The 27,597-nt window shown below is 59.4% G+C and overlaps 2 protein-coding genes across 7 annotated transcripts in view; one reads left to right on the top strand and one right to left on the bottom strand.

Moving 5' to 3' along the window:
• CARMIL2 (capping protein regulator and myosin 1 linker 2) overlaps positions 1-17,951 on the top strand; it is a 24,861-nt gene extending 6,910 nt beyond the window's left edge. The window contains exons 12-40 of one of the 5 annotated variants that reach the window (XM_056360678.1): positions 145-231; positions 469-578; positions 970-1,047; positions 1,407-1,483; positions 1,566-1,670; positions 1,926-1,995; positions 2,192-2,273; positions 3,827-3,923; positions 4,246-4,303; positions 4,827-4,999; positions 5,707-5,775; positions 6,399-6,492; positions 6,571-6,666; positions 7,131-7,259; positions 8,268-8,381; positions 8,545-8,720; positions 9,217-9,304; positions 9,760-9,876; positions 10,372-10,438; positions 11,643-11,893; positions 13,699-13,802; positions 14,271-14,676; positions 14,942-15,061; positions 15,397-15,433; positions 15,596-15,664; positions 15,943-16,248; positions 16,442-16,549; positions 16,836-16,946; positions 17,039-17,951. In XM_056360678.1, the coding sequence (XP_056216653.1) occupies positions 145-231; positions 469-578; positions 970-1,047; positions 1,407-1,483; positions 1,566-1,670; positions 1,926-1,995; positions 2,192-2,273; positions 3,827-3,923; positions 4,246-4,303; positions 4,827-4,999; positions 5,707-5,775; positions 6,399-6,492; positions 6,571-6,666; positions 7,131-7,259; positions 8,268-8,381; positions 8,545-8,720; positions 9,217-9,304; positions 9,760-9,876; positions 10,372-10,438; positions 11,643-11,893; positions 13,699-13,802; positions 14,271-14,676; positions 14,942-15,061; positions 15,397-15,433; positions 15,596-15,664; positions 15,943-16,248; positions 16,442-16,549; positions 16,836-16,946; positions 17,039-17,214 (3,575 nt within the window). In that variant the 3' untranslated portion in view covers positions 17,215-17,951. Of the gene's footprint in view, positions 1-144; positions 579-969; positions 1,048-1,406; positions 1,484-1,565; positions 1,671-1,925; positions 1,996-2,191; positions 2,274-3,826; positions 3,924-4,245; positions 4,304-4,826; positions 5,000-5,706; positions 5,776-6,398; positions 6,493-6,570; positions 6,667-7,130; positions 7,260-8,267; positions 8,382-8,544; positions 8,721-9,216; positions 9,305-9,759; positions 9,877-10,371; positions 10,439-11,642; positions 11,894-13,698; positions 13,803-14,270; positions 14,677-14,941; positions 15,062-15,396; positions 15,434-15,595; positions 15,665-15,942; positions 16,249-16,375; positions 16,550-16,835; positions 16,947-17,038 lie in introns of all 5 variants that reach the window. The other 4 variants (XM_056360677.1, XM_056360676.1, XM_056360675.1 and 1 more) reach the window with 4 other exon arrangements.
• On the bottom strand, positions 17,917-27,597 carry LOC130159266 (uncharacterized). 2 transcript variants are annotated; one of them, XM_056360710.1, is made up of 14 exons: positions 27,455-27,597; positions 26,850-26,979; positions 23,608-23,732; positions 22,967-23,057; positions 22,349-22,428; positions 22,100-22,144; positions 21,894-21,928; positions 21,341-21,504; positions 21,048-21,135; positions 20,810-20,890; positions 20,060-20,158; positions 19,156-19,811; positions 18,669-18,745; positions 17,917-18,469 (listed from the first exon to the last, which is right to left on the bottom strand). In XM_056360710.1, the coding sequence occupies exons 1-14, from the start codon at positions 27,532-27,534 to the stop codon at positions 18,409-18,411; spliced, it is 1,812 nt and encodes a 603-aa protein (XP_056216685.1). In that variant the 5' UTR covers positions 27,535-27,597; the 3' UTR covers positions 17,917-18,408. The 2 variants fall into 2 exon arrangements, with proteins under 2 accessions (XP_056216685.1, XP_056216686.1); XM_056360711.1 differs by lacking the exon at positions 20,810-20,890.

The raw sequence follows: 27,597 nt of genomic DNA, 5'->3' as shown, positions 1-27,597 counted from the left end.
CGGGATGAGTTTACGTCCATGAGAACTGATGTTCAACTCCAGATCCCACTGGCAGCTGTCCCCCACCAGGGACTGGAACTCGGGGTGGGATGGACACCAAGCTGCACTAGCACGGTCCCTCAGGGCTCTCTGCTCTTTCATCAGGGATCATTGCCTTCAGCCAGTACGTGAAGAAGAGTCCCAAGGGTCTGCAGAGCCTCAGCTTGGCCAGGACGACGCTCACTGCCAGAGGTACAGCCCAGCATCCCGCTCCCTGCCCAGGTGCCGCTGGGAGGCTGGGCACGGCAGCACTCGGGGCCAGGCTGGCACCAAAGGGGTGGCTGGAGGGGTTGCAGGGACACCCTGGAAAGGGCATCTTCAAGGATAGGGTGTCCTGCTGCCCCAGCTGTAGGAAAGTGTCCCTTTGTCTGCCCCATGGTTCCCTCCAGTACAGGGGACCTGCAGACATCCTCCTCTCTCCTGGGGCAGGTATAAGCACGTTATGCAGGGCTCTCACAGATAACAAAGCCATTGGCTCCTCCCTCCGGCACTTGGATCTTTCTGGAAACCCTGGCACCCTGGCTGGCGGCGACATCAGTGTGAGTGCCCAGGCTGTGATGCGGTGACACTACCTGGGCTCTGTCCCCAGTGTGGTTTGGATGGCTTCAGCCTCCTGGGGTCTGCGCCCTGCCTTGCAGCACCCAGGGACAGGGAAGTCACAGCTGCAGCACCTCCCTGCCTACCTGGGAGCAGCTGAGGGATGCACTGGGGACGTCCCCCTGCATCTCCTTGCAGGAGGGTGCGAGATGCCACCTGGAGCAAGGATTTATCCCAGGAGTGAGCAGCATGGGGCTGGGTCCTTCTGTGCAGGATTCATCCCTGTGCTCAGCAGGAGGGAGGAGGGGGGCTGGAGCTGGGATTTTTGGGTTGCAGGGTGCTGGCAGGGGGTCGGGGTCCTGTGCAAAGCCACTGAGCCCCCTCTGCTGACAGAACCTGCAGAGCCTCCTCCGCCGGTGCCGCTCACTCTGCCACCTCAGCCTGGCCGGCACGGACTGCCCTTTGGATGCTGTGAGTAACCGTGCGAGGGGTCGTGGCCAGGAGTCCCTGCCCCAGCCCCCTCCTGAAACTGTGCTGCGCTGCTGGGGGGTGCTGCCACCCATCCCACTGGCACGGGGCCGCGGGGACAGGGCGTGTGGGGCAGCGGGCAGCCAGCCCAGCGTCGTCCCGCTCTGTGCCCACTGCCGTGGGTGGGTGGGGAGCTCGGGGTTCAGCAGGAGGAAGAAGGGAACCCCAGCATGGGGCACACCCCCCCTTAGTACCCCTCATAGCTTGTCCCGTCCCATCTCCCATCCCTCCCTGAGCTGTGCAAGGGGCTGCAGCACCAGCTGAGTCCTCCTTGAACATGGCTCATGTTCCCACCCTGGCAGATCTTTGGAGCCCTGGTCCATGGGTGCCACACCAGCCTCGTTCATCTGGATCTCTCCAAAAATGTGTACTCCCACAAGTAAGGCCCCAGGACAGTGGGGAGGGGAGTGCAGCACCCAGCTGGGGGGCAAATGATGCCATGTTGTGCCCATCCTTTTCAGGAGGGTGAAAACCATCTCCCCTGACATCAAGGAGTTTTTTGGGCAGGCCTGTGCCCTCAGCCACGTCTCCCTGGCAGGTACCAAGCTGCCAGCAGATGCTGTAAGGTGAGGGGGGGGCTGTGAGTCTACCGAGAGGAATGGATTTGGGGTGAGCATGGTCTAGGGGGGGACCTCGCTCAGTGCTTTGCATGTTGAAAGGGCTGGCGGGTAGGATGGATGGAGCTGTGAGAAGCAGAGCTCTGGGAAGCATGTCTTCTCCAGCACCCCGCTCACGCTCCCTGAACTGTTGTGGGGTGCTCCATGGTGGGTGCTGGTGCTCCCGTTGCTCACATCGATGGGTGGCTTTGGTGACTTTTTCAGGGCATTGTTGCAGGGGCTGGCAGACAACAGCCACATCAGTGACCTGCACCTGGATCTTAGCAACTGCGAGGTGAGGGGCCAGCACCCATGGGTGCCGTCAGGCCAGCCAGGGGGTCCCATTGAAACAGTGGAGGAGGCTCGCTCTCTGTGCGGGGAAGGTCCATGCCCTGTCTGCCGTGGGGCTGGGGTGACATTCCTGACAGCAGGATCTTGTTCGCAGGGCTCAGTGCCTCCCCTTGAACTGATGTCTTGCTGTTTCTTCCAAGTTGAGATCAGCGGGGGCCCAAGTCATCCAGGATCTCATCCCTGATGCTAGTTCCATCAGTGACCTGGACTTGTCTGACAACGGTAGGTTGCTTTTTCCCCACCTGGGAGAAGGCCAGACACTGTGGCCTCTTTGGCAGAGGCTGGCTCAGCCTCGGCACCTGGTGAGGGTGGGGGAGCCCGCAGGGAGATGGGCAGGGTCTGTCGCCCCTGCCTGCGCTGGCTAAAGGAACACTGAACTGCACTCGCCACCTGTGAAAGTCCTGCAGCAGCTGCAGCACTGCAGGCTGTCTTGTAGGCTGGAGGCACACAGTGGTCACCACTGGATCCCTGCCTGAGAAATTACCACCTTATTAGGCTTTTATGGCTTTTTACCCCTGAAAACCACCCCCACCCCCACCCCACCTTCCCCAAGGTAGGCAGTCGTTCCAAGTGCTCTTCTCCATCTACTGATGTCCTTCCCAGTGTGCCAGACCTCTTCCATCACCTTCCAGCATTACATCCCACGGTAGGCAGCGGCGATGGCCCTTGCCTCTCCCCTTGTTCAGAGAAAGCTTCTCTGGCACAGGGTGTGGGGTGACTTCTTCATCCTCTCCAGCCTTGGGAGTTGCCAAAAATTCTCATTTCGCATCTTTTGTGGTGCAAGCCTCTTCGGCTCACTGAATTTGAGGCGGTCTCAAGTTGCTAGCTCAGGGTTTGAAGCAGTGAAAAGGTCTCCCTGGGCTGAAACTCTTCCCACCTCTCTACAAGAGTTTGCAGCTTCTGCTGCTAGACTTGTCCTTCCATGGCCTCTGAAGCCATGGACGAGCAATCCTAATTATCACAAACATCACCTCTGCCAGCTCTGAATTTCACCTAAAAGGCTCCAGACCTTAAGCAGCCTTGCTAAGATCTCCCAGCAGACCATGCAGCTCCTTGACAGCCAGATGGCTCTGGGAAAGCTGATGTGGTTTGGAGTCCTTCAAAAAACTGTTCAAGCCACCGATGCTCCAAAAGCTCATGGTCTCATCCAAAATTTTTGCCAGCCTTTGCTGAAAAATGCTTTTGGCTCTGGCTTTCCCAGCAGAGCAGCTCCACACAGGAGGGACAGTCCTGTAGGTGGGTCTCGGTGCCTCTTGGTCCTGGCTGGCGGAGCAGCTGGGTGAGCAGATCCTTGCCCACATCCCTGCCCCGTAGGAAGGATGTCACCTTTGCTTGCCAAATTTCCCTGAGGATGCTGCAGCTGTGAAGATGGGAGTGGAGGCAGCTGCAGGCAAGCTGTGAGAAGCTCTCCCACGCTGTCCGGGTGGTGGGTGGGTGATGGAGGGCACATTCCTGCAGGATGGCAGAAAGCAAGCGCCGTCTCTAGCTCCGTAAGTGCTCCCCATGGCTCAGCACAGCCTTGGCAGAGCAGGGGGCCCCAGAGCAGGTGCTCCTTCCCTGGAGTCACTCCTAGGGACCCCAGCTCTGCACAGGTCTTCGATCTTCTGGGGGGAGCCATGAAGAGCAGGAAGATGCTCAGGAGTTTCCCTGGGCATCTCTCCAGCATGCCACGCTGGCAGCTTGGTGGTTTTTCAGGTCTTCTGTGAGATACCACCTAGGTGCCACCTCTGTGGACTGCTTGGAGCACCCCTGTGAGTGTCTCCCATCTCTTGCAGGCTTTGACCCTGACATGGTGACGCTGGTGCTTTCCATCGGCAGAAGCAAGTCCATTAGGCACATCTCTCTGGGGAAGAACTTCAACATCAAATCCAAGTAAGTGCAAAGCCAGAGCAGCCAGGCCAGGAGCCATGCTGGCACCATGCAACCACCTCAACCCTCTCTTGCCATTGAAAGCCTGTGGGCTGGTTGGGAATGCCTGGGATTGCCTGCCCGTCCTGCCCGCTCCTGCCCAGCAGGGAGCCTGGGACCGTGGGGGGACATCACCTGCTCCTGGCACAGTTCCTATGGGACCGCAGGCACTGCAGGGCTAGGTCACAGCCTCAGGCAAGAGAGGGAGGGAGGACAGAGCTCTGCTGGCTGCCCCATGGCCTCGGGGGGTGCACGTGTAACCCCCTGCCTCTCCCCTCTCCCGCAGAGAGGGGCTGTTGGATGTCCTGCACCGCATTGTCCAGCTCACCCAGGAGGATGACTGCGTAAGTCTGGGTTGTCTTCAGACACCCCACTCATGCTTTTGGTCACCCTCCGCCACCACCGTGCCAGGGTCCCATCCAGATCCCTTCCAGCACAGGCTGGGAGCAAACTTCCCCCCCTCCCCCCACCATTCAAATCCTCCTGCTCTTATTTTCCTCCATCTGAAGCAGAAGCTCAGACAGAGAGCTGTTCCCGTTCCACTGGGAAAGCGGGAGGCTGTGTCTGGCTGAAGACATGGAGGACAGGCTTGGTGTAACCTGGCTGGAGCCCAGCTTTCCAAAAAAACCTCTTTTCTCCTCACTGCTGCCAGGCATCTGAGCTAAATCCAGGGTGTTGCTAAAGCACCCGTCGCCCTCCTGTTTCTTGGGGTTCGGCGTGACTTGGGCTCTCCTAAACCGGCACCAGGTGCCCACAGAACTGCCAGCCCAGTGGCCACTGGACAGGGATGGAGGCTGTGTCAGCAAGGGTGACACACGTCTTGACGTGTGTCCTGGCCACCTCTCCCCCTCCTTGTCCCCTTTCTAGCCTCTCCAGTCCCTGTCTGTGGCCGAATCACGCCTCAAGCTGGGAACCAACGTCCTGCTGAGTGCCCTGGGCAGTAACACCAGCCTCATTGCTCTGGACATCAGTGGCAACGCCATGGGGGACACGGGGGCCAAGATGCTAGCCAAGGCCCTGCAGATCAACACGAAGCTCAGGTAGCAGCACATTGCTCTGTGGGTGCCCTTCCCACCTCGTGCCGGGTGTCCCTGGGATGGTGGTTCTGGTTGTGGTGCTGATGCCATTGGAGGGGGCTTATCACGGCCCCTGGTGACCACAGATGTGGCCCTGGACCATTCCTGGTGCATAGTCAGATGCTGTGGCCGTGTCTTCCTCTCATGGCAGTCATCTGGCAGTGCTGGCAGGGGACGTGTGAAGAGCAAGAGAGGAGCAGCTCAGCCCTGGCACTTGCCAGCTCTTTGCCAGGCTCCTGCACAGCCCGTGGTGCTGCAGCCAGGCCCTTGCAGTCACTGCCCTCACCCATGCACTGGCATCAGTTCCTAAAATGCCATTTTTTTACCACATCATGCTCTCAAATGCAAGGCAGGGGTGTCTACAGGGGATGGGGAAGGTTCTCCCAGCCAGAGCTGTTCCTCTGGGGGACATCTGCCCTTGCCAGCAGGATGGGGCCTGGCTGTGTCCTCCCTGCCCTTCACTCCCTCCAGGCACCCACATGCTTTACAGCTCCTTGCAAAGTCCAAGTTTACATTTTGAATACTGAGATTCAGATTTTTAACCCCATTTCTAGGCTTTCTGGTACCTGGGGTCAGCCTTGGGCTCATTCCTTCTGGCACCCAGTGGGTGAGCACCAACTTTGGGGTGATGTGGGTGCAGGCAGGGCTCACTCGTGTCCTTTACTTTGCAGGACTGTGGTTTGGGACAGGAACAACACAACTGCCCACGGGCTCCTGGAGGTGGCTCAGGCTTTGGAGAGGTAAGGAGGGAGCAGCTTGGTCCTTCTGGCTTGGTACAACCATGCAAAAGAGCCTCTGGCACCAGTATGTCACCATCCCCAGGGCCTCTTGTCCCCTTGAAGCAGCAAGTGCATCACGCAGTTGCATACAGCTGGTCCACTGCTCGGCCTCTGCAGCCAGCAAAGCAACCTACCACCTGTTTGGTGGTGGCACCTTCATTACAGACCTCAGGGTCTCCCCTGGGCTCTGCATCCCAAGCTGGCACAGCCCATGTCACCCCAGGCTGTCCCCAGCGAGCACGGGCGGACCTGCTGTTGGTGGAGATGTGATGCTCTGCTGCTCCCTGCCCGTGAACGATGGGTAGAGGCTGCCCACCAGCCAAGCACACCAGCAGCTCCGGGGTTTGGCCCTGTTGCTTCTCTGCGGGGCAGAGGGAGAGCCTGGCTGGGTGGTTGCTGCCGCCCGGTCGGGGCCAGGCTCTGGCCGTCCCCACCTCCTGGGCTGGACCCTGCAGCAATGCCCAGGCTGCTGGTGGGTGGGCTCTGGGCTGGTTATGTCTGCGGGGAAGTGCATGGTGGGGATGACCCCCCGCAAGGCTGAGGGGGGTCCCGCAGCACCTGCTCACCCCTGTGCTGCCTGGCAGGAATTACACCCTCAAGTCGATGCCTTTGCCGATGAGCGATGTGGTGCAGGCATACCGCAGCAACCCTGAGAAAACGGAGGAGGCGGTGCACAAGGTGGGGGGGCCACGGGCTGGGGGGCACGGGGTTGGGTGCCACCGACACTGGCTGCTCACGGCCTCTTGCCTGCTACAGCTCCAGTCCTGCCTAACGAGGAACCAGCTGCGGCGCACGCTGCCCACGCAGACCTTCCGGCTGCAGCAGGGCATCCTCACCACCTCTTCTGAACAGGTTTGCCGGCCAAATTGCTGCGTGGGGCTGCCCTCCCCTGCCCCAAACAACCCTGGCTAGCTCCTGTAAGCTCTTGCAAGCAGCACAAAGGCCTTTCCACCTTTTCTGAGTGGAGGGCAGAGCAGTCCAGGGAGATGAGTGGGGCCAGGCAGAAAGAATGTCCCCAAGGAACCCTCCTGGTTGCACCCATGTGTTTCATGCACATGCAATGCTGGGATATCTCACTGCTAAGCTACCCCATGCAGCATGTTCCCAGTGCCCTGTGCATGCTCTCAAGCAAATCCCTGCCATGTGGCACCCCTGGTAATTAGGCAGGGATGCTCTGAGGGGCAGTATCCTGCCTGTGTGCCCCCCGCCCCATCAGGCAGGTCTGGCACATCCTTCTCCGGGAAAGTCACAGCAAGGAGGGGAACTGGCAGTGCTGCTCCGGCACCGACACATGACACAGCCTCTCTGCGCTCCAGATGGTGAATGAGATCTGCCTGAGCGTGCAGAAGCATGTCGACATCCTCAGCGCCTGCCCAGGCAGGGAGGCGGAGGCAGACATCCTCTGTGCGGAGGAGGCCATCAGGAATGCCAACCTCTCCATCAGCGTGAGTCCACCGCACCGGGAAACCCTTCAGCTTCCCTGGCTTCAGTTCGGGATCGAAGCAGGTTATCGATTAGTTAATGACATAATAACTGACAGTCAGGGAACACAAGGATCATCAATGCAACAGATGCACATCGCTGAGCACTTGCAGAACGTTAAAGAACAGCTGCAAATTTCTGAATCCCCTTCTTGAACCAGGCCCAAAATGTTCTTAATCCCCTCGCCCCAGAGGCACACCATTGTATGCACATCCTCTGGGAAGTGGGGGTTGCAAGCACACCCCCTCTTCAGCGAGGGCACCCCCTGCCCGTGCACCCCTCCTTGGGAGAGGTGGGTGCTCCAGCTCTGGGCAGATCCTGCAACCCACCGATACCCACAGTGGTGAGAAACACCCCCTACATCCCCCAGGGGTCCCTCCCTGGGGCACCCACATCCCACCCTGGCTGGGTTCATCCCAGCGATGAGGATGCTCCACCAGCCCTTGACGAAGGCCAGCGTGCTGGCTGGGCAGCTCCCCACGCTGTCAGCCCTGATTTGATCCTGGTCTCACTTCCCTCTCCCCATCACACCTCTTCCTCCTCCTCCTCTACTTCTTTTCAAACCACCTCCTTTTCCTTTTTCCCAGCTCTCTTGGCAGCCCACTGGGTACTTAATCTGGTGGATATAGGATTTAATAGGACAGTGCTGATGGTGGAAAGGTGGTGAAGGAGTGGGAAAGGATCTTCCCTGATGTGGGCAGCAGCAGGGGAAGGAGGGTCAGTGGATGGTGGGGAGCAGCTGAGGGTCTGGTTGGGGGACACAGGGACCACAAGGGGCGAGGATACCCAACCCTGGCCTGGCAAAGGCAGGAGGTCACTGAGTCTCCCCAGCTGATGCAGGCAATGCTCTTGCAGCCAAAACCAGGACACTCTTCCATGGGGCAGCCATGGATGCAGGCTGCACATTGAAGGATGGAAGGCAAGCATGAGGCGCCATGGGATGATCCACACCTTCTCTCTTCCCATGGCAGATCCTGCCCCTCTTGTACGAAGCAGGAAACACCCCATACCAGAATGGCAAGCTGCAGCACAAGCTGGAGTGTCTCACAGAGGAAGCATTGCAGACCTGCAGCCGGGAAATCCAGGTGGGCACCCAGGGGGATCTGCCAGGGGGGAGTGGGGAGCTGTCAGCAGCATGGGATGCTCAGTAGCCTCAGCCCAAGGATAAGGGACATGGTGTCTCCTGGAAACCATATGTATCCTGATAGAAAAGACATGGAAAACTCCCCTCTCCCCCCCAAACTTCAGGCGATCATGCAGGCAGTGCTGGACACAGCGCACAGCCTGTGCCCAGCTGTGGTGCAGAAGAGCGGGGTGAGGGACCAGCTGGTCAATGCCATGTCCGAGCGGATTCACCTCCAGGACCACCTCAACCTCAGCACTGTCCTGGACCAGATGGTCACTGATGTCTTCAGCAAGCTGAAGTGGGTGACGTGCCATTTTTCCTCCCTGCTCCACAGCTGGCTCTTGCCCATGGGGCCAGAGAAGGATTTGGGGGGCTCCCTACCAACTACTCCCCTCCCCACACGGTGGTGGCAGTGGTGTTCTAGATCCTGTTGCAGTGTTTTCTCAGCTGTGGCTTTGCTTCCCACTCGGATCCAGTTTGGATGTGTCCCTAGGGAGCTGGGATGTCCTGTGGGGTGATGTTCCTGCAGGCATGCTCCTGTGGCTGGCAGAAGGGAGCCCCAACCATCAATGGGGGAATGTGCTCAGCATCCTCCATCCCAGCCAGCACCTGCTCCCGTTCCCGCGCCGGCAGCATGCCCCCAGTGAGCCGGAGCCCAGGGCATGTCCTGGGTGCCCCTCTGGGTGCCACAGCTGAGCATCCATCTCCCCAGCAAGGGTCTCCTTGGGGGGGCTGGCCCCGTGGCTTGCAGGGGCTGTAGGTGCTGGCCCTGATGCCCATCTCTCCACTCCCAGCGAAATCAAGTTGTCCGTCACAGCTGCCATGGCTGACTGCATCGTGGATGTCGTGCTGGGAGACCTAACCATTGCCCAGTGCAAACTGGTGAGTGCTGGGGGCTGCCAGCACCTGCAGAACATGGATGTGGGATGGGGATGTGGGGCTGGGGTGCAGATGGGGATTTGGGTACCTCAGCATTGCCCAGGCACCAGCAAACGCGATGACTACAGATTTGCTATCTGGGAAGCAGGACAATTCCCACCCAGGCTGGTTTTCCTCCCAGGTAATCCTCTCCTGGTGCAGTCACAGCAGCATTAACAATCCTGAGTGAAGGCCAGGAGCGCAGCGTGGTGGAGGGTGCCGGGGTGAAGCCGGGCACCGGCTGCTCGTGCACCGGGGCGGCACAGGGCAGCTGCGCTGGGGCCAGTCACCAGCTAATCAGCCCTAAATCCGCTCACAAATCCCAGCCACGGGCAGGGAGCGGAGCAGCACAGAGCGTGCAGGGCAGCCGGGCGCACTTCAGTCCCTGGGATAATTTAAGCATTTCCTAATGGTTTTAGGTGGAGAGCCTCCCCAGGCAGGGGCTCGACCTCCCGGCGCTGCTGCCGGAGCTGGCTGAGGATGATGCCGCTGCACCAGCGAGGGGCAGGAATCCTCCGGACCTCGCCGCGGAGGAGGTAGGGTCTGACCCCACTGCCGCTGCGTGATGCCCACGCTATAACCACCTTTCATCCGCCTTACCAGATGATGCCAGGCTTAATGCTTCAGCCTCTCCGGGTGCACGCACCCTCAGCACCCACCCAGCGCAGCACTAAGGCAATTAGTGCTGGGAAATGGGACTGCTAGGCTGCCTGGCCATGCTGCCTGCCCTGCCAGCACCGACAGCGTGTCCTTGTGGTGGCCTGGGCTGGTCCCAGCCACACACAGCCCCTTCCATTGGCTGTGGCTTCAGGACCTGGGATCGAGCACAGTGTGAGGTCCTGGCTGGGGAAGCATCCGATCTGGCATCGTGGGTGGTTTTGGTGCCAGACCAAGATGAGGGGGTGCAGCCCTGGGGGTGATGGAGGCATTGCACCCATCACCGGGCAAAGCCTGGCTGACACTGGCAGGATGCTGCTCACCACAGCCAGCTTGTCAATGCCAAAGCCACCGCCGTCCCTCTCTCCCTGCAGTACAAGATGGCCCTGCGGAGGAAAAATAAGAATTTCAGGAGCATTCGGCCCACGCCAACTGTGAGAAGTAAGGTCACCGCATGGCTTTCCCTTTGCTGTGGCTCAGTGTGTGCCATGCCACCTCCACCAGGGCATGGCAGAGGGACTCGCAGCAGCCTGATGGGCAGAGCTCTCTGTGATGACGTTACAGGCTGCAGGCAGCACCTGGCAAGGATCTGGCCCCTTTGGAGAGCCTCTCCTGGTGCTGTGGTGTGGGTCCACAGGCAAAGCTTGCTGTGAGCTTGCTCTTGTGCTGGTTTTGGGGGTGCAGCTGGCTCAGTGCCCATGGGCAGGGGGGTAGATGCCCTGAGCTCCCTCTCCACACAGCCAGGCAGGGGTGGGAGCCAGACAGGTGCAGTCTGTGACTGCAGATGCCACAGCATCTCCTCCTGCCATCCCAGGGACCACCCTGGGTATGGGCATCACTGACCTGCCCAGCACCCCTGGGAGCCTGGCACAGAGGGGAAGGAGACATTGCCCAGGGCTGTTCCTACTGCTGATGTTGCCCCACAGAGCCCTGTGTGCCCAGGGAGGGGGCAGGATCCAGAGGGGGCAAAGGCAATGAGCAGCTGATGGGTGACTTCTGCTTTATGGGGCTTTGGCTGTGATGCATACTTGGCTTTGGCTGAAGTAGAGCTTGCACTACACCCGAGTGCCTGGCACCCAGGTGTCCCCAGGGGACCCCTGGAGTCCCCAGGCCCAGCAGCACCCTGAAACTCAGCAGCACCCTGACCCCTGGTGTCCCCCAGCCCAGCAGCACCCTGACCCCTGGTGTTCCCCAGCCCAGCAGCACCCTGACCCCTGGTGTCCCTGAGCCCAGCAGCACCCTGATCCCTTGAGTCCCCAAACCCAGCAGCACCCTGACCCCTGGTGTCCCCCAGCCCAGCAGCATCCTGATCCCTTGAGTCACTGAGCCCAGCAGCACCCTGACCCCATCCAGCTGCCTGCAGAGCAAAATGGGGTGCACTTGTGGGTGCCGCTTGCCGAACCAGCACCGGCAGCGCTTGTGCCGGCCAGTTGCTACTTGCCACAGGTCTGAGAGCTTGCTGTGGGGGTCTGCTCGGTCCCTGCCGGAGCATCCTGCCCCTCCGCCCCCAGCATCTACTCGGGGGACCACAGCACACACACACCCCCGCAGCCCCACCCCCGCACCCCCTGTGGGTGCTCCCCGCCGAGCGTGGGCGATGCTGTGGGAGGCTGGGTGCCAAGCGGGGCCCTCTCGCCCCCGGTAGGTGTCTCGGAGCTGGAGCCGGCGGGCCGGGAGGCGAGCGGGCTGCGGGCGCACCGGGCGCCGCCGTCACTCAGCCTCGCCGCGCCGCCGGCACGCCCTGCCCGCACAAAGGATGCGGAGCCTGCGAGCCGCCCGCCGCCCGCCGCGCCCGCGCTCATGGACCTGCCGACCGCCGGCCAGCGGCTGGAGCACTGCACCAAGGCCCGGCCCCGGCCCAACCGCCGCCACCGGCAGCCGCCCCGCAAGCCCAATGTAAGCGAGGGGGGAGTGGGCAAGGAGGAGGGGGGGTGCTGGGGGTTCTTTGGTTGGGGTTTTTTTTCTTTATTTTAAATTTTATTTCCAGTCGGGTGAATTACTGCGCTCGGTATTTGTTACCAGGCAGGAAAATGAGATGCGCGGAGCCGCGGCTGGTTAATTATCCCGCATTCCAGCCGCTGCCGGAGCCGCCTCGGAGGAGGGGGGCAGCCCAAAAGGATGGGCAGGGGGGTGAGGGAAATCATCCATCCCCTTTCCTGCTGCCCGCCGGGAGCTGCCGAGCGGTGGGAACCGGCAGGGAGGGAATGAAAATCCTGCAGAGTTTGGGCGCAGAGGGCCGGCGTTCGGCAATGGCTCCGGCTCCTCTCTCCTCCTGCGCCCCACTCGCTACCCCCCCCAGACCCCCCGGCCCCGAAGCGCCAGCAGCCGCCGTGGCCCCCGTGCTGCTGGTGGGGCTCTGCCCGCTGCGGTGGGGCGAGCTCCGCTTGCCCCCCCACCCCCCACCCCCCAAGGGCAAGCAACTGGGGATCCCACCTTCGCAGCCCCCTTGCCAAAGGAAAAGTAACTTTTGGGTGCAGGCAGCAGAGGAGTCTGTTGCCGTCCCCTGGGCCGGATCCTGCTGGCATCACCTCGTCCCCATGCCACTGTGATGCAGCTGGATCCTTCCACCTGCCAGAGAGCCTCAGCTTGCACGGCTGCAGTGATGCTTGCCCTCGGACCATGGTGGGACCAACCAGCGCTTGCTGTGGGGCCAGAGGAGCGGCAGGAGCCGTTCCCCGCAGGCAGGGTGATGCTGGTGGCTGGCAGGGGCCAGGCAGGCCTGGGGGCCACCACCTTGGCACGTCTGTCCACATGGGATGGGCACGCTCAGCACCCAGGGTTGGCCAAGCTCTGAGCAAGGATAGGCTTTGATGGATGTGATGTGATGGGGAGAGCAGATCTTGGATGGCTGGAACAGGTCCTGAGCGGCATCAATCCAGCCATAAAGCAAAGTCGTTATGGATTGAAATGCCACCAATGGCGAAGCACCTCCCTCTCGTCAACAGGAAGCCACCGATGTGGTGCCACATGCTGGGGTGAGGAAGGTGCTGTGGAGGAAGGCTCAGCCATGGCATGGACTGCTTTGCCATGGGGATGGAGTGGGTAGCCTTCATGCAGGCTGTGGTGGCACTCCAGGGTTGGACTTGAGGATGAGCACCAGCCTGAAGGATGCAGACACAGGTCCATGCATGTCACCCACTCCGTCACCCACCAGCAGCGTGGGTGTCCCTTCCTTGGCGCTCAAGCGGAGGAAGCATCGCTGCCAAAGGGACACCCCTAGGGAGAGCAGGGTGGGAGACCTGGCCCAGCCCTGCGAGGGCTGCAGCAGGATTTGCCATCGCATGTCATGAAGGAGGGGCAAAGGCACCTTACCTGTGTGTAAGGCATGTGTGCCAGAGTGTGTATGGATGCCATACCCTGGCCACTGTGCTGGGGAGCCACCAGCACCCCACAGGTGGCACCCAGCAGGGTGCAGGGGGCTGACAGCTAAGCTGCCCTGCCTGCACAGCAGGGTGAGGAGCTGGCGGGAGCCTGGGGCAGGCTGTAGCTCCCAATCCCCCAGGGGTGCAGCAGGATTAGAGCTGGGATGCAGCTGATAACACCATGGTCTTGCCTTCATGCTGGATGCACAGTGAGACAGAGGGTGCCAGCACCCATCCTGCATGGTCACCCGCTTGCTTGTGCACAGGCGTGGGTGACCGTTGTTCATGCATGGGGGTATCTTTGCCCTGTGCCGGGCTGATGGCTGTGCTTGCTCACAGGTGCAGCCCGTGGCCTGCGAGAACAGTGAGGACAGGAGCATCACCCGCGTGGATGAGGGGCTGGAGGACTTCTTTGCCAAGAGGCTCATCACAGAGGAACTGCCGTAAGCCCAGGAGGGTACCCAGGGCCCCACACCCACCCAGCACCCTGGCACACACCCATCCCTGGGGTGTTGGCAACCCCCCCTGCCTTTACCTACCCAGCAAACACTGCTAGTCCCAGTGCCAAAGGGATGCTGGGAAAAACATCACACCCAGGGGCATCACCAAGGACAAGGCTGGTGGAAGAGGGCTGGGGTGGCAGCCATGGGGTGCAGGATGCAGCCAGCACTCCACTCCCACAAGCCTGAGAAGGGGCCATGGGGTCTCTCCCATAATGGGGAGGCAATGGGGCAGTACCCATGGGGTGTCCCATGCTAGGAACGGCTGCCCTTGCCAGGACACTGTCACGTCAGGTGGGGTGTCTGGGGTCTGGGGTCCATCCTTTCATGGTGGGCAAGGTGGGAAAAAAATGATCCCTAGCCCCTCAGCAGCACGGAGCTCACCTTTCCCAACGCTGCTTCTCTCCCCAGCCCCACTGCTCCGGAGACCTGCCCGGGATCAGCCCCTCTGGCCACCTCTGGCTCCCACACCCTCAAGAAGAAAATCGGGAATTTTTTTGCCTTCAAGAAACCCAAATCCAGCCGGGGCTCAAGGTGTGAGAAGGAGCCCGAGGGTGGACCTGCTGTCCCCAGGAGCAGGCGCTCGATGCTCAGTGACATTTTACGAGCCCCTAGCAAGGCGGGCGAGGCGGGCAAGCCGCTGAGTAAATCGGAGGAGGGAGGACTCGCTGCCAAGCCGCGGGCAGAGCCTGAGCACTGCCAGACCCCCGACTCTGCCCGCAGGATCCGGCCCAAGTACTCACGGGAGGGCAAATCCCAGTCACTCATATTGCTGTCCGGGGAGGATGAGGATGCGCTGGGCATCAGGCATGACAAAGTAAGTGCTGTCACCGCCACCAAGCCACCACTGCTGACCCTGCTCTTCAGCTCACCCTGTGAGAGCTGCTCCCTCCCAAGGGCACAGTCAGCTGGGTACTGCTGGGGGGGGGGCGACACACGGACAACGACCAGAGTGATAGCTGGGGACATCCCCACTGGGTTGTGGCCATGCTTCCACCTCCTGGGGGCATGGCTGGGGTTGGGGGCATGGGTACCCCGCAGATGGGTGCTGTGCCCCTGGCAGTGCTGTGTCTGTCCTGCAGAAAAGGCACCTGGAGAAGAGCGAGGGGGAGCTGCCCGGCTCCTTCGAGCAGTGTGTGCAGGTCATGCTCCACCGCATCGGCGTCACCAAGGGCCCAGCCGCTGAGGGCAAGAAGCAGCAGGTGGGGGAGCAGCTCCACTTTTGGGACAGATCCTGCACGCAAAGGGTGGGTGGAGGTGGCGGTCCATGGGATGGCGGTCCCCCAGCCGGGACTGGCAGCACCCAGCTCTGTGCCACCACTGCCCGTGGCCTCTGTCCTGTCAACCAGCCCTCTGCCAGGGGGACCCATATGTGGGCTTCTATGCACTGCATGGTGTCTGTCTGTCCTTCCCTGGCATGCACCCATCCCCTGCAGCCACCCCGGAGCCTGGCAGCACCCTGCCCTCTGCCACCTATCACCCCTGAGGGCACTGCCACCCTGACCCCCTGCCTGAGCAGGTTTCTTTCCCCTTGCAGAGCAAAGACAGCGAGATCAAGAAAGCTGGCTCAGATGGTGAGGAGCTGCATCCCTCCCAATGCCCGCCCAGCTGGGCACCCACGGGTGGGCACAGCCGGGCTCCCAGCAGCGGATCCCACCACGTCCCCCCCGGCTGGGTGCTGGTGGCACGGGGCAGACCCCAGCTCACTGATGCTGGCCTGTGGCTTGTGCTTACAGGGGATATTGTGGACAGCTCTGCAGACTCTCCCCCCTCCCTGAAGGCTCGCACACACTCCGTATCCACAGGTGGGTCACCCATGGGTGCTAGGGGGGTCACACAGGCCCCCCGGGCAGAGGGCTCTGTCCCCTCTGCTAGTACCAAGCAGTGCTATGTGGGGACTGGAGCCAAGAGGGACTGGTGGGCACGGGCACCCAGGCAGGATGCCCAATCCTGGTGATGGCAGATGGAATCCCAGCCCCTTGCCTGGTCCCTGGGGGGCTGCAGGCTGGTTCCCAGTGCCAGTAGCCATCCCCTGGGACCATCCCCACCGGGCACCCACAGCTCTGTCCTTCCTTCCCTATAGATGCACCCTTCCGCAGCCCAGCCACCGCGATGGAGCCCGGTGGTGGCACGGCTGAGCACCGGCCAGCCTGGAAAGCCCTGGGCTGGCAGCTGCCCACCGAGCCGCTGGGCACCAGCTCCGACCAGCCCCGCTGCCCCCTCCTCCTGGCCGAGCCCGGCGGGCTGCCGGAGCCAGGGGGCCGGCAGGGCTGGAGCAGCAGCCTGCCGCGGCCAGGGAGAAGCACAGCGGCAGTGCTGCCACGAAGGGTCAGCCATGGTGGGGAGGTGGGTGCTGGCAGCGCCCTGGCCACCCCGCCTGATACCGAAGGTAGGGATGCACAAGCTGCCACGGGGATCCCCCATCCCACTACTGGGCCCGTTTCTGGAGCCCCCTGGGCAGGGAGAGCAGGGGGGACACCCAAGCACCCAGCACTGAGTGCTGGGGGGGCTGCCAGGAGGCCGGGGTGCTGCAGGCCCCCCACCCCGACGGCACAACCGCCCCCCCCCCGTTGCTTTTCCAGACAACCGGCTGATGCCACGGCTGGTGGCACCACGAGGGACCAGCCGCAGAGCTGTGTCTGTCCACGAGGAGCAGCTCAGGGAGCCCGAGTGCCTGGCAGCGCTGGGAAGTAAGTGGGAGCTGGAGTGGGACCCCACACCCCCCCCCGGCAGAGGAGGCAGGTGGTGGCACAGTGAGATCCCACATACCTGGTGGTGCTGCTTGTCCCAGCTGGCGGGCAGCCACCCACAGTGCTGGGGTGATAGATGGCAGCATTGCGGCTCTGGGAAGGTCTCAAGGGGGACTTGGCATGGGGATCAGCTCCGGTAGCAGCCAGGCTTGGCAGGCAGAAAGGGAGACGGGAGCCAGATGGCTGTGCCCCGCCGTGATGCGGGGCTGGGCTGTGTTCCCCACAGTGGGCACCATCCCCCTGCGCCTGCGACGGTCGCCTGTGCTCAGGCGGAGGACCAAGCACAACTCCCTCCCTGAGCCAGAGGGTAAGCCCGGACTGTCTGCCCATGCTGCAGGTGAGACACCATGCTCCCCTCCACGGTAAAGGGGGGGGGGCATGGAGGGTGTCCCCCCCCCGCGCTCACGCCAGCACCCGTGACCTCTCCAGGTGCCACACCGCAGGACTGGCCCTGTGCCAGGCTGGAGGAGCCGGAGGCTGGAGCAGAGACCGATGGCGAGCGGCTGCAAGCCCTGGCACAAACTGTTGCAAATGCACAAGGCTCAGCAGCCGTAGACCAAAGACACCCGGTGCCAGGCTGGGGGGAGCCAGCCCTGGGGCAGTGACACCCCTGCATGCTGCTGCACTGCTCCCAATAAATCCCTGCAAGCAAGCGCACAGTGCCAGGGTGGTTGGCAGCTGGGGTGCAGAGAGCAGACGGGGCACAGGTCTGCTCCGTACCGGGCTGGCGTGGATGCAGCCGCAGGGCCGGCTAATGACAGCATCACCCACCGTATGGCCAGGCCACCAGCATCACCCAGGAGGGCAGGGATGCCCAGGGACTGTGCCAGAGCCCTCAGGATGTGCCAAGTGGCATCACCTTCCCTGGATGGCATCTGCCACTGCAGGCTGTGGAGCGGGGAAGCTGGTGATTTTAGGCAGCAGCTGGGCAGGCAGCAGCAGTGCTGGCAGCCAGTCATTTTTAGCAAGTGTTACCAGGGCCCATTTACCACCCCAGCTCCTCACCCCACGGGGTACCGCCCTCTCCAGCCTCCCCTCCAAGTTGCAAGTTTCCATCAGCAGGACCACGAGCCATGGCATTCCAGCATGCAGCTTCCCCAGCCGAGCTCCAGCCACGCCTGCCTCGCCATCCCCGCAGCCTCCCCGCCAGCACCAGTGTTACCCCAACACCCAAACAGCTTTCTCCTGCGTTGACCTCCGCTCCGGACCAAATGCATTCCTTACATGGATGTTTACAACAAAGCAGCAAGATGCTTCTTTTTACTTTTTTTTTTCTTCTTTTTTTTTTTTAATACAAGAGCTATGTATTTAAAAAATACACAATTTTTATTTTTAACTTCTACAGCATAAACCTGTTGAACATTTTTTGCAATGAGCAGTGCAGGACCCTACATAAACCAATCAATAAAATGTCCAAACTCCTGCACTGCCTTTGGAGCAGGGATCAGGCTGTGGGGCCTCTGCCACCTCTGCTACGGTGGCAACTCTTGTTCCCACTTGCTGGGCCTGGGTGGGTGCAAAGGATGGAGAGAGAGAGGTGGGAAAGGGATGCTGGCTCATGCCCAGGCATCCCTGAATTAATGCTCTTTTTCCCTCTCCGTGCTGAGGGTGCTGGCCTTCAACAGATCATGTCCCCAGCATTCCTGGAACAGGGTCTTTTGTGGCCAGGCCAGCACACAAAGTGGTCCCCTTGGGGACAGGGGTCCTGGTTTTCCCCCTATCCCTCCCCCAGCTGCTCTTCCCAGACAGTCCTAAATTGTTTTGGCTGAACCAGAGAAGAAATGAAGAATGGGCTGGCCTCAGGAGTCCATCTCCCCGGTGAGTATCCAGCATGCCCACTTCAGCATCGCCTTTGAGATCCTGCAAAACCAGACCGGGGGAGCCAGGGTGAGAAGGGACCCAGCTGGGGACACGAGCAGGGCAGCCCAGTGGTGAAGGGTAAGGCAGAGTTTGGGGACCTGCTGCAGGGGTGCAAACAACATCACCCACATCCCATGGGGACAGCCATGGGGGGAAACAAGGGACTGCCATACGAAGCCATCACGGCACTGGCACTGACCTGACAGATCTTATCTGCTTGCAGAGCTCGGGGCTTGGTGTGTTGTACTTGTACTCGACGGGCTTCTCATTCACGTACTGCAGAAGCAAAGGGGAGGGTGACGCTGGTCTGCCCCAGTCACAAAACCCAGAGCACAGCCCCACCAATGCCAGCCTGAGACCCTGATACACCTAGGAAAACTCTGGAGTCCCTCCCTCAATCACTTCCTGCTCTTCCAATCTTATTTTATCCAGAGAGCTGGAAGATGCTCCAGCAAGCGTCAGTTCTCACCCAGCTCAGGCTCAAGTACATCTTCACCCTGTGCCCCAGATCCTCCTTTGGGAGCGCTGGGGCCACCATCTATGTTGACACCTGCTTTCAACTCCCCATCCCCACCAGCCAGGCGAGGAAAGACCCTGGGGGGTGGACACCAGCAGTGGGGGGACACAGAGAACCTCCCCAAGGGCCCCCCCCCTCCAGGGGACCCCACCAGCTGCTTCATCTTTACCGGCTGCAGAGCTCTGTGCTGCTCTGGCTTGGACCTGGAGCCGCTCACTGGGCATGCTTGCTCTTCCTCCTCCTCAGATGGCTCCTTTCCATGCAGCAAGTCAGTCTCCTCTCTTCTCTTCTCTGCACCCTGTGTGCTCTCAGGCTCCATCTGCCTGCCTGTGTCTCTCCCCCTGTCCCATGGGGCACTTCGAGGATGCTTCTGCCCACTGAGGCCATCTCCCATCAGCAGCTTCCTCTTGGCACATGCAGCACCTCCTCCCGGGGTCCTGGCATGAGCCGGACCACATTTCAATGTATCTGGAGGGAAAGCTGTGCCACTGGAGTCTGTGTGCTTCCTGCAAGGCATCTCTTTGGGCAAGGACTGCAAAGGGCTGCTGGGCAAGACAGGAATAGCTGGAGAAAGAGATGGCAGGGTCGCCCAAGAGCCCCCCCATACCTGCAGGCCCCCAGCAGTGCAGGGGGCATCACAGGCTGCCTCCGAAGCTGACACCGGACAGGTGGTGCTGGTCTCCACCAGACTGGTATCACCATAGGAGCAGAGCAGGGAGGGAGAAGAGGTCTCCACCAGCTGTCCCTGTTCCAGCAAGTTGGGGGTGTTGCTGCTAACAGCCATATCTTGCTGGGTCTTCAGTGAAAGGCTGCGTTGAAAGCTCTCTGCCAAGAGAAAATGCATGGTCAGCTGGGGCAGGCGGCTGGTGGTGGGACCTGTCCCAGCATATCAGGTTGGGCAGGAGTGTTGGAGCTGGAATGATGCAGGCACAGGGCAAGGGGAGCACCACAGCACCACGCTTTGGCCAAGGGAAAGCATGCCAGCATCCAGGATGAGCTATGTGGTCACTCACTGAGGGGAGTTGTCTCCTGTCAGCCAGGCAGGCTGGATGCTCTGGGGCATGGAGACTCACCATCTGAAGACTCCAGGACCAGAGATACTGGGGCGAGCCTGTTCCAGGGGTTGTCCAGGGATACCTCCGAGGTCTCCGACAAGGCTGTAGACCCGGTGGCTGCAACGATGAAGTTGTGAGGGATGATTTTTGCAAAGAAAGTGGCTGCCCACTCCCAAGCCTGCAGTGGCTACAAGGAGCAGTGCACGAGGTCTGGGACAGAGACAGCACTCGAGGGGAGCACCGAGAGCCCTTTCCAGCCGCACCCAGGGTGTTCTCAGCCAGGCTCCTTCCAAGACCTCAGCCAGCCCCTGTAGCACGTAGTGGAAAGGCAGATGCTGCCCAGAGAGCAGGAGGGTGGGAGGAAGACCTTCTCCTACACCCTGCACTGTCCAGGACAGCAGCTCCCTTTGGCTTCTTTGCTACACAGAGCTCTAGGAAGTGCTTCTGCAGCAAAGCTTGGTGACACAAGCCTGTGCTGAACCACAGCCAAACAAGAGCCTGCATTCAGGCAGGAGACTCGGGCTCCATGATGGCATCAAAGGGACAAAATGACTTATTGTGCTCCCAGCACAATGAACCAAAGCTACTCAGCTTCAGGGAGGCTGCAGGACGATTCTCTACCCATTCAAAGGACAGCTGGGAATCCTGGTCTCCTAAAGACCTTGGTCAAGCTAGCACCTCCTCCACTCAGTCCAAGGAGATGGGCTGCACTAACTGCAGAGGAAACTACTACAAGGCTGGATGGAATCTGGAGGCCCCACTACTCACAGCTGACTTGGGATATGACGCTCGCATCACTTGGCACCATCCTGCTGTCACCACTCTTCCCAGGAGTTGCTTTGATTGTGTCTGCAATGAAAGGGGCGCTGCTGGTTGCATCCCAGCACTCTGCAGAGCTGGAGCAAAGGAAGCAGCATCCCCACCCCAGGGGACCCCTTATTTCACACGCTTGAGCATGGAACTGCCCGCCTAGAGTCTACTCTGCAGATGAAGCCACTGCACTGACCTGCCTTGGAAGCATCACAAGCAACCATGTCCTCCTCAGAAGTGATCAGCAGGGTGTTGGCCGGGACTATGAAGACATCCTCACCCCACTGAAATGAGACACGTTGTGTGGTTTTTGCTGGGCAGTCTCACTCCAGATAGAAGAGCCCACCCGTACCTGGCAGCTGAACACCACCTCTCTCCACAGTGAATCCCCAGCTCTGCCCATCACCCTTCCTCTTCCTCCTCCCACCCCTCCAGGGCACCATGAGCTGTCACAGTCCTGTCTCACATAGTCACAACAGCCAGACTGACCTTTTTCTTGCGCTGTGCTTCCCACTTAGTGGTGGAAACCTCATCCTTCACCGCTGCTGGCGGCTTGTTGGGCATCCACAAATCCAAGCATTCCTCAGCATTTTTCTTCAAAACCTCCAGCTGGTTCTGTCCTATGGCATCAATTAGCTGAGAGACAGATGCCTCTGGAGCAAGAACACATGAATGTCAGTGGAGAAGACACTTCAATTCAGGCAAGCTCCACTTGCAAATGTTTTTACTCTTGATGCCTGACTGTCCTGTGCACTGAACACTGAAACCTGTGGAAACACACAAAATTCTATATTTTCTTTCCTTCTAGGAACTATTTTTCCTTTCTCCACACAGGTCCTGGAGCAGCAGCACGAGCACAGGTGTGCGACGGTCCATGCTGCTGTAGCTGTCAGCACCACCTCATCCTGCTTTGGGCTTAGCAACATTGCCTTGTGAGACCTGGTCAGGTTTGCACTACCTCTGCCTAACCTGGATCAAGCTGAGGAGAGCCATGAGCCCCAGCAGGCAGCCAGAGCATCACATGCCCCCCGTAAGCCTTTACCTGAGCTGGCAGCGTTCTCCAGAGCGAGACTCCTCCTGCAATGACCAGGAAGACAAAGCCAGGTAAGGGCTAGGGCAAACGCGGGCCAGCAGCCCTTTGCAGCTCTTGGCTGCAGATTGAGCACCCTGGCTTGGGAGAAGCAGCTTGTACGCTCTCGTCATGGCGTCTGGAAATATTCCCCCAACAACAGCCAGCCCTGTACTTACATCCAGAGTTCCTTTATCTTCTGCAGCACAGAAGGCTCCTCGTTCCTGCAGCAAAAGAGAAGCCAGTTACCGACTGTCTCTGAATCCCCACCTTCCTTCACAGCTTGCAATTGAGGCAGTTCCTCTTTCAAAGAGCAAACAGTCCCCACCACAACCAGGTCACACCAGGACTCCCAGGGTTAGTGCTGCTCCAGGAAGATGAGGGAGCACCCTTAAAAGCAGAAGCCCCACCCACCCCATGGACCGTACCCGTTAGATGCCTCCATTCTCTGCCTCTCCATAGGCAGCACGATGAACTGCTGGGCTGTGAGGTAAAACTCGCAGTCCTCCTGTGGGGAAAATGGAGCCATAAGGCACCTCTGCAGTCCCACCTCCCTCAGGGCCAGCAAACACCCATCTGAGATCTGCCACCAACCCTCCAACCAAAGTGAGGACCTCATCACAAAGGACAACCCCCTTCAACTGGGGTTTTGTACCCTTCTACATCAGCCGATGGCTCTTCATGAGCCACACACCAGGCTGGGCCAGCCTGAGGCCACAGAGACACTCCTGACCCCCTGCAAGGAGACAGCAGGCAGCTCTGCCACCAGTGGTCCACACAGGTCTTCTGCCGCTGCACAACAGCAGAAGGTCACAGCCACGTGGCCCTGGGGGAGATGCCCCACATCCCCAGGGAGGACTCATGCCATGCCCTGCCCCAGTGCCCAGGCCACCTGCCACAGACCATCCCAGAAGCTGCAGATGAAGACAGAAGAAAAGCCACCCATCATCTGCCTCCAGCTCCTGGGGGCAGCTCAAAGCAGGTACGCATGCAGGAAGCACAGCAAGATCAAGGAACAAGTTGCTTCCACTCATCAGAGCACTTACCAGTCTGGCCTCCTCTCGGAAACACACTGTGTACTTCTGTAAGACAATAATCCTGCAAATAAGGCTGGAAAGCCTGACATGCATTTGGGTGCTAGAAAAAGAACAGAGCAGGAACATCTTGGAGAGATGAAGAACGGAGCTGGACCACCCAGACACACAGTGGTGTTCCCCACAACAGCCACACCAACCACGCTGGGGCACGCTGGAACATGTTTCAGCATGAGCATCAGGGACCGAGGCCTCCCAGTTCCTGCAACTTATTCCTGCTGCTTATCCCTTGGCTCTGCTAGCAGCACCCCACCAGTCTAGGGGTGTCCAGATGGGGAAACTGAGGAAAGCACTGACGGAACAGCCCAGGTTAAATGCTCTGGCTCCTTTCACAAAACCCACGGGCTCTTTAGTCCTTTCTAATCATGTCTAGATGGCATCACAGCTTCTGCCATGGACCCCTGCCCATCCTAGCCAGCTGAAACTGGAACTCCGGTGTTCCAGCTTTCTTTTCTTAGCAGCTCTTTCATGCAAACTTCCCACCCTGTGGTTGCTTTAGCTTAACACAACCTGAAACGAGACCAGGCAGAAGCCCCACTAGCAGCTGTGGAGAACTGCTGTCCCAGCCACAGCCGAGTCATGGTGCAACCCACTTTTCGTCCGCCTGCAGAGCTTTGGATGTAATGACCACACGGATGTAGTAGGACCCATCTGAGACCTGGAGGACAGCATCCTGGAGGACCCCAGGTTGGCCTGGAGCAGTTGAGTCTCTCAAGACCTATCAAGAGATTGGGGAGGGGGAAAAAAGAAATCTCACTTACAGACTTTCCCGTGAACAAGGACAGGACACCACACCTGGCTGAGAGCCTGGACTCTTCGGAGAGAAGGTCACCAGTCACTGTGAAGCCAGGTGGTGACGCTTACCCCAAGGCCAAGGGGTACAGCACATGCCCAGGCCTCCCGACTGAACTGAGCAAGCTCCACACTGAGACAGAGGAGGGACGTGCCACATTGTGCAAGAGAGCAATTGGAGGCAAGGTGGGAGAGAAGCCACAACCAAGCATTTTTTCACCCAAATCAGCAGCAGGAATCCAGGCAAAAGGGGTCTGGGCAGGCCTGGGGCATGTGCTCCTCTGCAAAACAGAGGGAGACGGTAACCAGCAGGATTGCTACAGCCATTCCCTTCTTTTGAATAAAGTTCCTGGTGTAGCAGCCCTGACTCTGTATTAAGCCAGGTCCATGCTGGGTCAAAACCACCCCCGAGGAAAGCAATAAACTCCTCCTCCAAGACTCAGTGAGTCTGCCCTGTGAGCTGGGAGCTGTGGATCAATCCTGGCCTGCCCCAACCCCTACAGCCCTGAGCTTCTCCTGATACACACCTATGATTTGGTCACATACATCATGTACATTGTTCACCTGACTGGTGACGTTGGGACACAACGCATGAAGAGCGGACATGAAAAGGCATGTCCCGTCATGCATGAACGCCGTCTCCATTTGACAAGAGGTGTGCATATGTCCTTCAATAGGTGCCCACCATGCTAAAAAGACCAGTTGTTTTCAGCTGGGACTTTCTGACAAGAACAGCCTGCCAATCCCACCGCATAAAGCTCCTGTACAAGCCAACAAGGCTTGCTGCCGGGTTTAAGGATGCCCCTGACACTAGCATCCTGCTCCTGTAGGTTCCTGTTGTGGTGTAACCCCAGCTGGCCACCAAGCACCACATTCATTTCCCCTACAGTGGGATGGGGAAGAGAATCGGAAGAGCAAACGTGAGAAAACTTGCGGGTTGAGATAAAGCCAGTTTAACAGGTAAAGCAAAAGCCACACACGCGGGCAAAGCAGAACAAGGGCTTCATTCACTGCTGTCCATCGGCAGGTGCTCAGCCATCGCCAGGGCAGCTGGGCTCCATCACGCATAATGGGGACTTGGGAAGACAAACGCCATAACGCTGAATGTTGAATGTCCCCCCCTCCCTCTTCTTCCCCCAGCTTATATACTTGGCATAACGTCATATGGTATGGAACAGCCCTTTGGCCAGTTTGGGCCAGCTGTCCCAGCCATGTCCCCTCCCCATTTCCCATGGCCCCCCAGCCCTCTGGCTGGCAGGGCCGGAGAACCTGCAAAGTCCTTGACTTGGTATAAACATCATCCAGCAACAAGCAAAACCACCAGCGTGCTATCAATGCTGCTCTCATGCCAAATCCAAAACAGCACTGCACCAGCTCCTGAGAAGAAAATCAACTCTGTCCCAGCCGAAACTAGGACAGTACCACAGCTCAGCCACCAGCAGTCCTCACTGGATGCATCCCCTCGTCCTGGTGGGAGAAGGCCAGCGTGCAACTGGCCAGTCCCACCGCGTGCTCACTCGCTATGGGCAACTCCTGATGCCCAGCACAGGCAGAGTGGCTTGGCCCACGCTGCAAGAGAGCACCAGTACCAGCAGCAGGTAGGGCTGCTCATGGGCCTGGGTAAAAAAACACAATAAAGAAGAGGGTAGGTTTGGAAATTGCAGTTCTGAAACAGATAGAAAAGAAGATGGGCAGAGCTGGAACACAGGGCAAGCTGGAGAAAGGCTCTGCCGCTCAAGGTACACTCCCAACCTTCCATTCATTGCGGAGGCCTCGGGTGGGTGTCGGTTGGAGAGTGGCCACACTGAGGCAACTCTCCCCATTAATCCCTTGAACCCTCGGGGAAATCCATTCATCCACTGCCGGGTCCTCATCAGCCCAGGCACAAGAGATCTCCTGCCTGGGAGAGGGGACTGGGACAAGAAGTAGGGAACCAGTGATTTCACCACCTTCTGCCTTCAGACAGGATGCGGAACAGGACCACAGGGTCTTCTCTCTCTCACTGTCATTTGTTTCTCCCCATCTTGTCTATCTTTCTGTTTAAATCACAACACCCATCTTTCTCCTTCCTGCTCCCATGAGTGAGGAGACATCTGAGCTGCCTCAAACATCTACTTCCCCAAAAGACATTAGGAGATCGCTAACAATAATGTTGTCCATGGCAGGATACTGCTACAAGCCCCCACAGGCTGCGAGAGAACAGTAAACTAGAGCACTAGAGCTGGGTTTCTCCAGCATTCAGGTCTTGACCTGGTCATCACAAGGCAGGGACCGCATGCCCTGCCTGTGTGGGTCCCACGTCTGCTGGGGCACCCAGCTGTCCCACAGCACCTCCATCCAAACCCTCTAAGTCCACAGCAAATGATCACCAGCACTGACTTTGTTTGGCTGTTTTCCTCCTACTTCCTTTCTGCTGCCCATCAGACCTCAAAGAGGCACGAGAGGCCCCTGACTAAAGCTCTCTCCTGCCCCACCGGACAGATCAAACGTCAAAGACATCACCAGCATTGCACCAAAAGCTCTCCAGCCATGATGCAGGGGCCATGCCCTCAATCACCACACAAGATTTTCTCCCAGAAGAGCCAGCAGCCAGGGGAGAACGAGCTCGTGGTTCCACCAAGGTTCACCACCAGATAAGACAAGGCTCCAGACACCTCAGCAGGTCCTGCTTCTGCCTCATGCTACCCACTGTCAGGACCACCCGTCAAATGACATGGTACAAGGAAGGATGGGATGCAAAGAGGAGGAAGAGGAAGCCAAGGCAGCCTGCAAGTGTGAGGCTAGGAGGGAAGAGGATCTCGGAGACTTACAAACTCTTTGGATAAGAGCAGGGCAAACCTACCAGGGGTGCAAACATCAGCCAAAGCTGCCAAAAATGAGCAAAGCAAAACTCCTCCACCTCAAGAAAAAAAAATAATCAGGGGCTTTGAGGAGGAACAGTTGCCCATCCATAGCCACCAAATTGGGAACTGCTGAACACTTCCAGGAATTTGGATTTCAAACAGTGTCGGAGACCTTTAGAACAGTCCCTCTCGCTACCTACCTGCAAGACCTGCCCGGCCACGAGACACTCATGGGTATCCACCTGCTGGGAATTCAACAAGAGGTTGACAATCCAAGGCTGCAGGATGTAGATTTTAGGAGCAGATATATACTTGGACTCATACACAATCCTGCGGGCGAAGAGAGGAGGCACCAAATCATACATGTGGGACACAGCAAAGTTCCATCATCCCGGGAAGAGTTTTGCACCCCTGACAGAGCCACAATCCCGGGAGACGGCTCAAATCCAGCCCAAGCCCACCCATTTCTCCCCCAGGACACCCATCCCCAGGGAGCCGTGCCAAGGTAGATGTGCTGGGGGGGGTTCAGCACCCTGCTTGTGCCACCAAGGGCGGGGGGGGGGCACCCGCAGTGTCCTGAGCCGCGTGCAGGCTGGGACGGGCCTTTTGCAAGTCTCCCACCCAGCTCAAAACGTGATTTTTCTATCTCTTACTATATTATTACCCCTCAATAATTATTTTCCCGCGCCCAGGCCTTAACCACCCACCACTGCCTTCACTGTAAAAGGGGGAAGGGGTCTCTGTGCTGGGTAAGGGACGGGCAGGGGGGGCACGGGCAGGGCACAGGCGGGGCCCGTCGGCTCACCCTGACACCAGCAGCTCCTGTCGCTGGACCAGCTGTGACCCCGCGGCAGCCCCCGCAGGACCGGCAGCCGCTCCCGCCATTGCGCCGAGCAGCGCCCGAGGAGGGGCCGCGACCCCGGAACAGGAAACGGGAGCCGCGCGGGA

Source organism: Falco biarmicus, chromosome 15, assembly GCF_023638135.1.
Source record: "Falco biarmicus isolate bFalBia1 chromosome 15, bFalBia1.pri, whole genome shotgun sequence".
In the NCBI taxonomy this organism is placed as follows: domain Eukaryota; kingdom Metazoa; phylum Chordata; class Aves; order Falconiformes; family Falconidae; genus Falco; species Falco biarmicus.
Note: the sequence above shows the minus strand (reverse complement) of the source record. Positions and strands in the feature narration are given on the sequence as shown.

Excerpts from the sequence above, each read along its gene's own strand:
- LOC130159266 (XM_056360710.1), bottom strand. The coding sequence starts at position 27,534 with ATGGCGGGAGCGGCTGCCGGTCCTGCGGGGGCTGCCGCGGGGTCACAG. Across the intron at positions 23,058-23,607 it reads GCTCTGCAGGCGGACGAAAA|CACCCAAATGCATGTCAGGC; the intron begins GTGGGTTGCACC and ends TTCTTTTTCTAG. Across the intron at positions 18,746-19,155 it reads AGCACAGAGCTCTGCAGCCG|TACGTGAATGAGAAGCCCGT; the intron begins GTAAAGATGAAG and ends TTGCTTCTGCAG.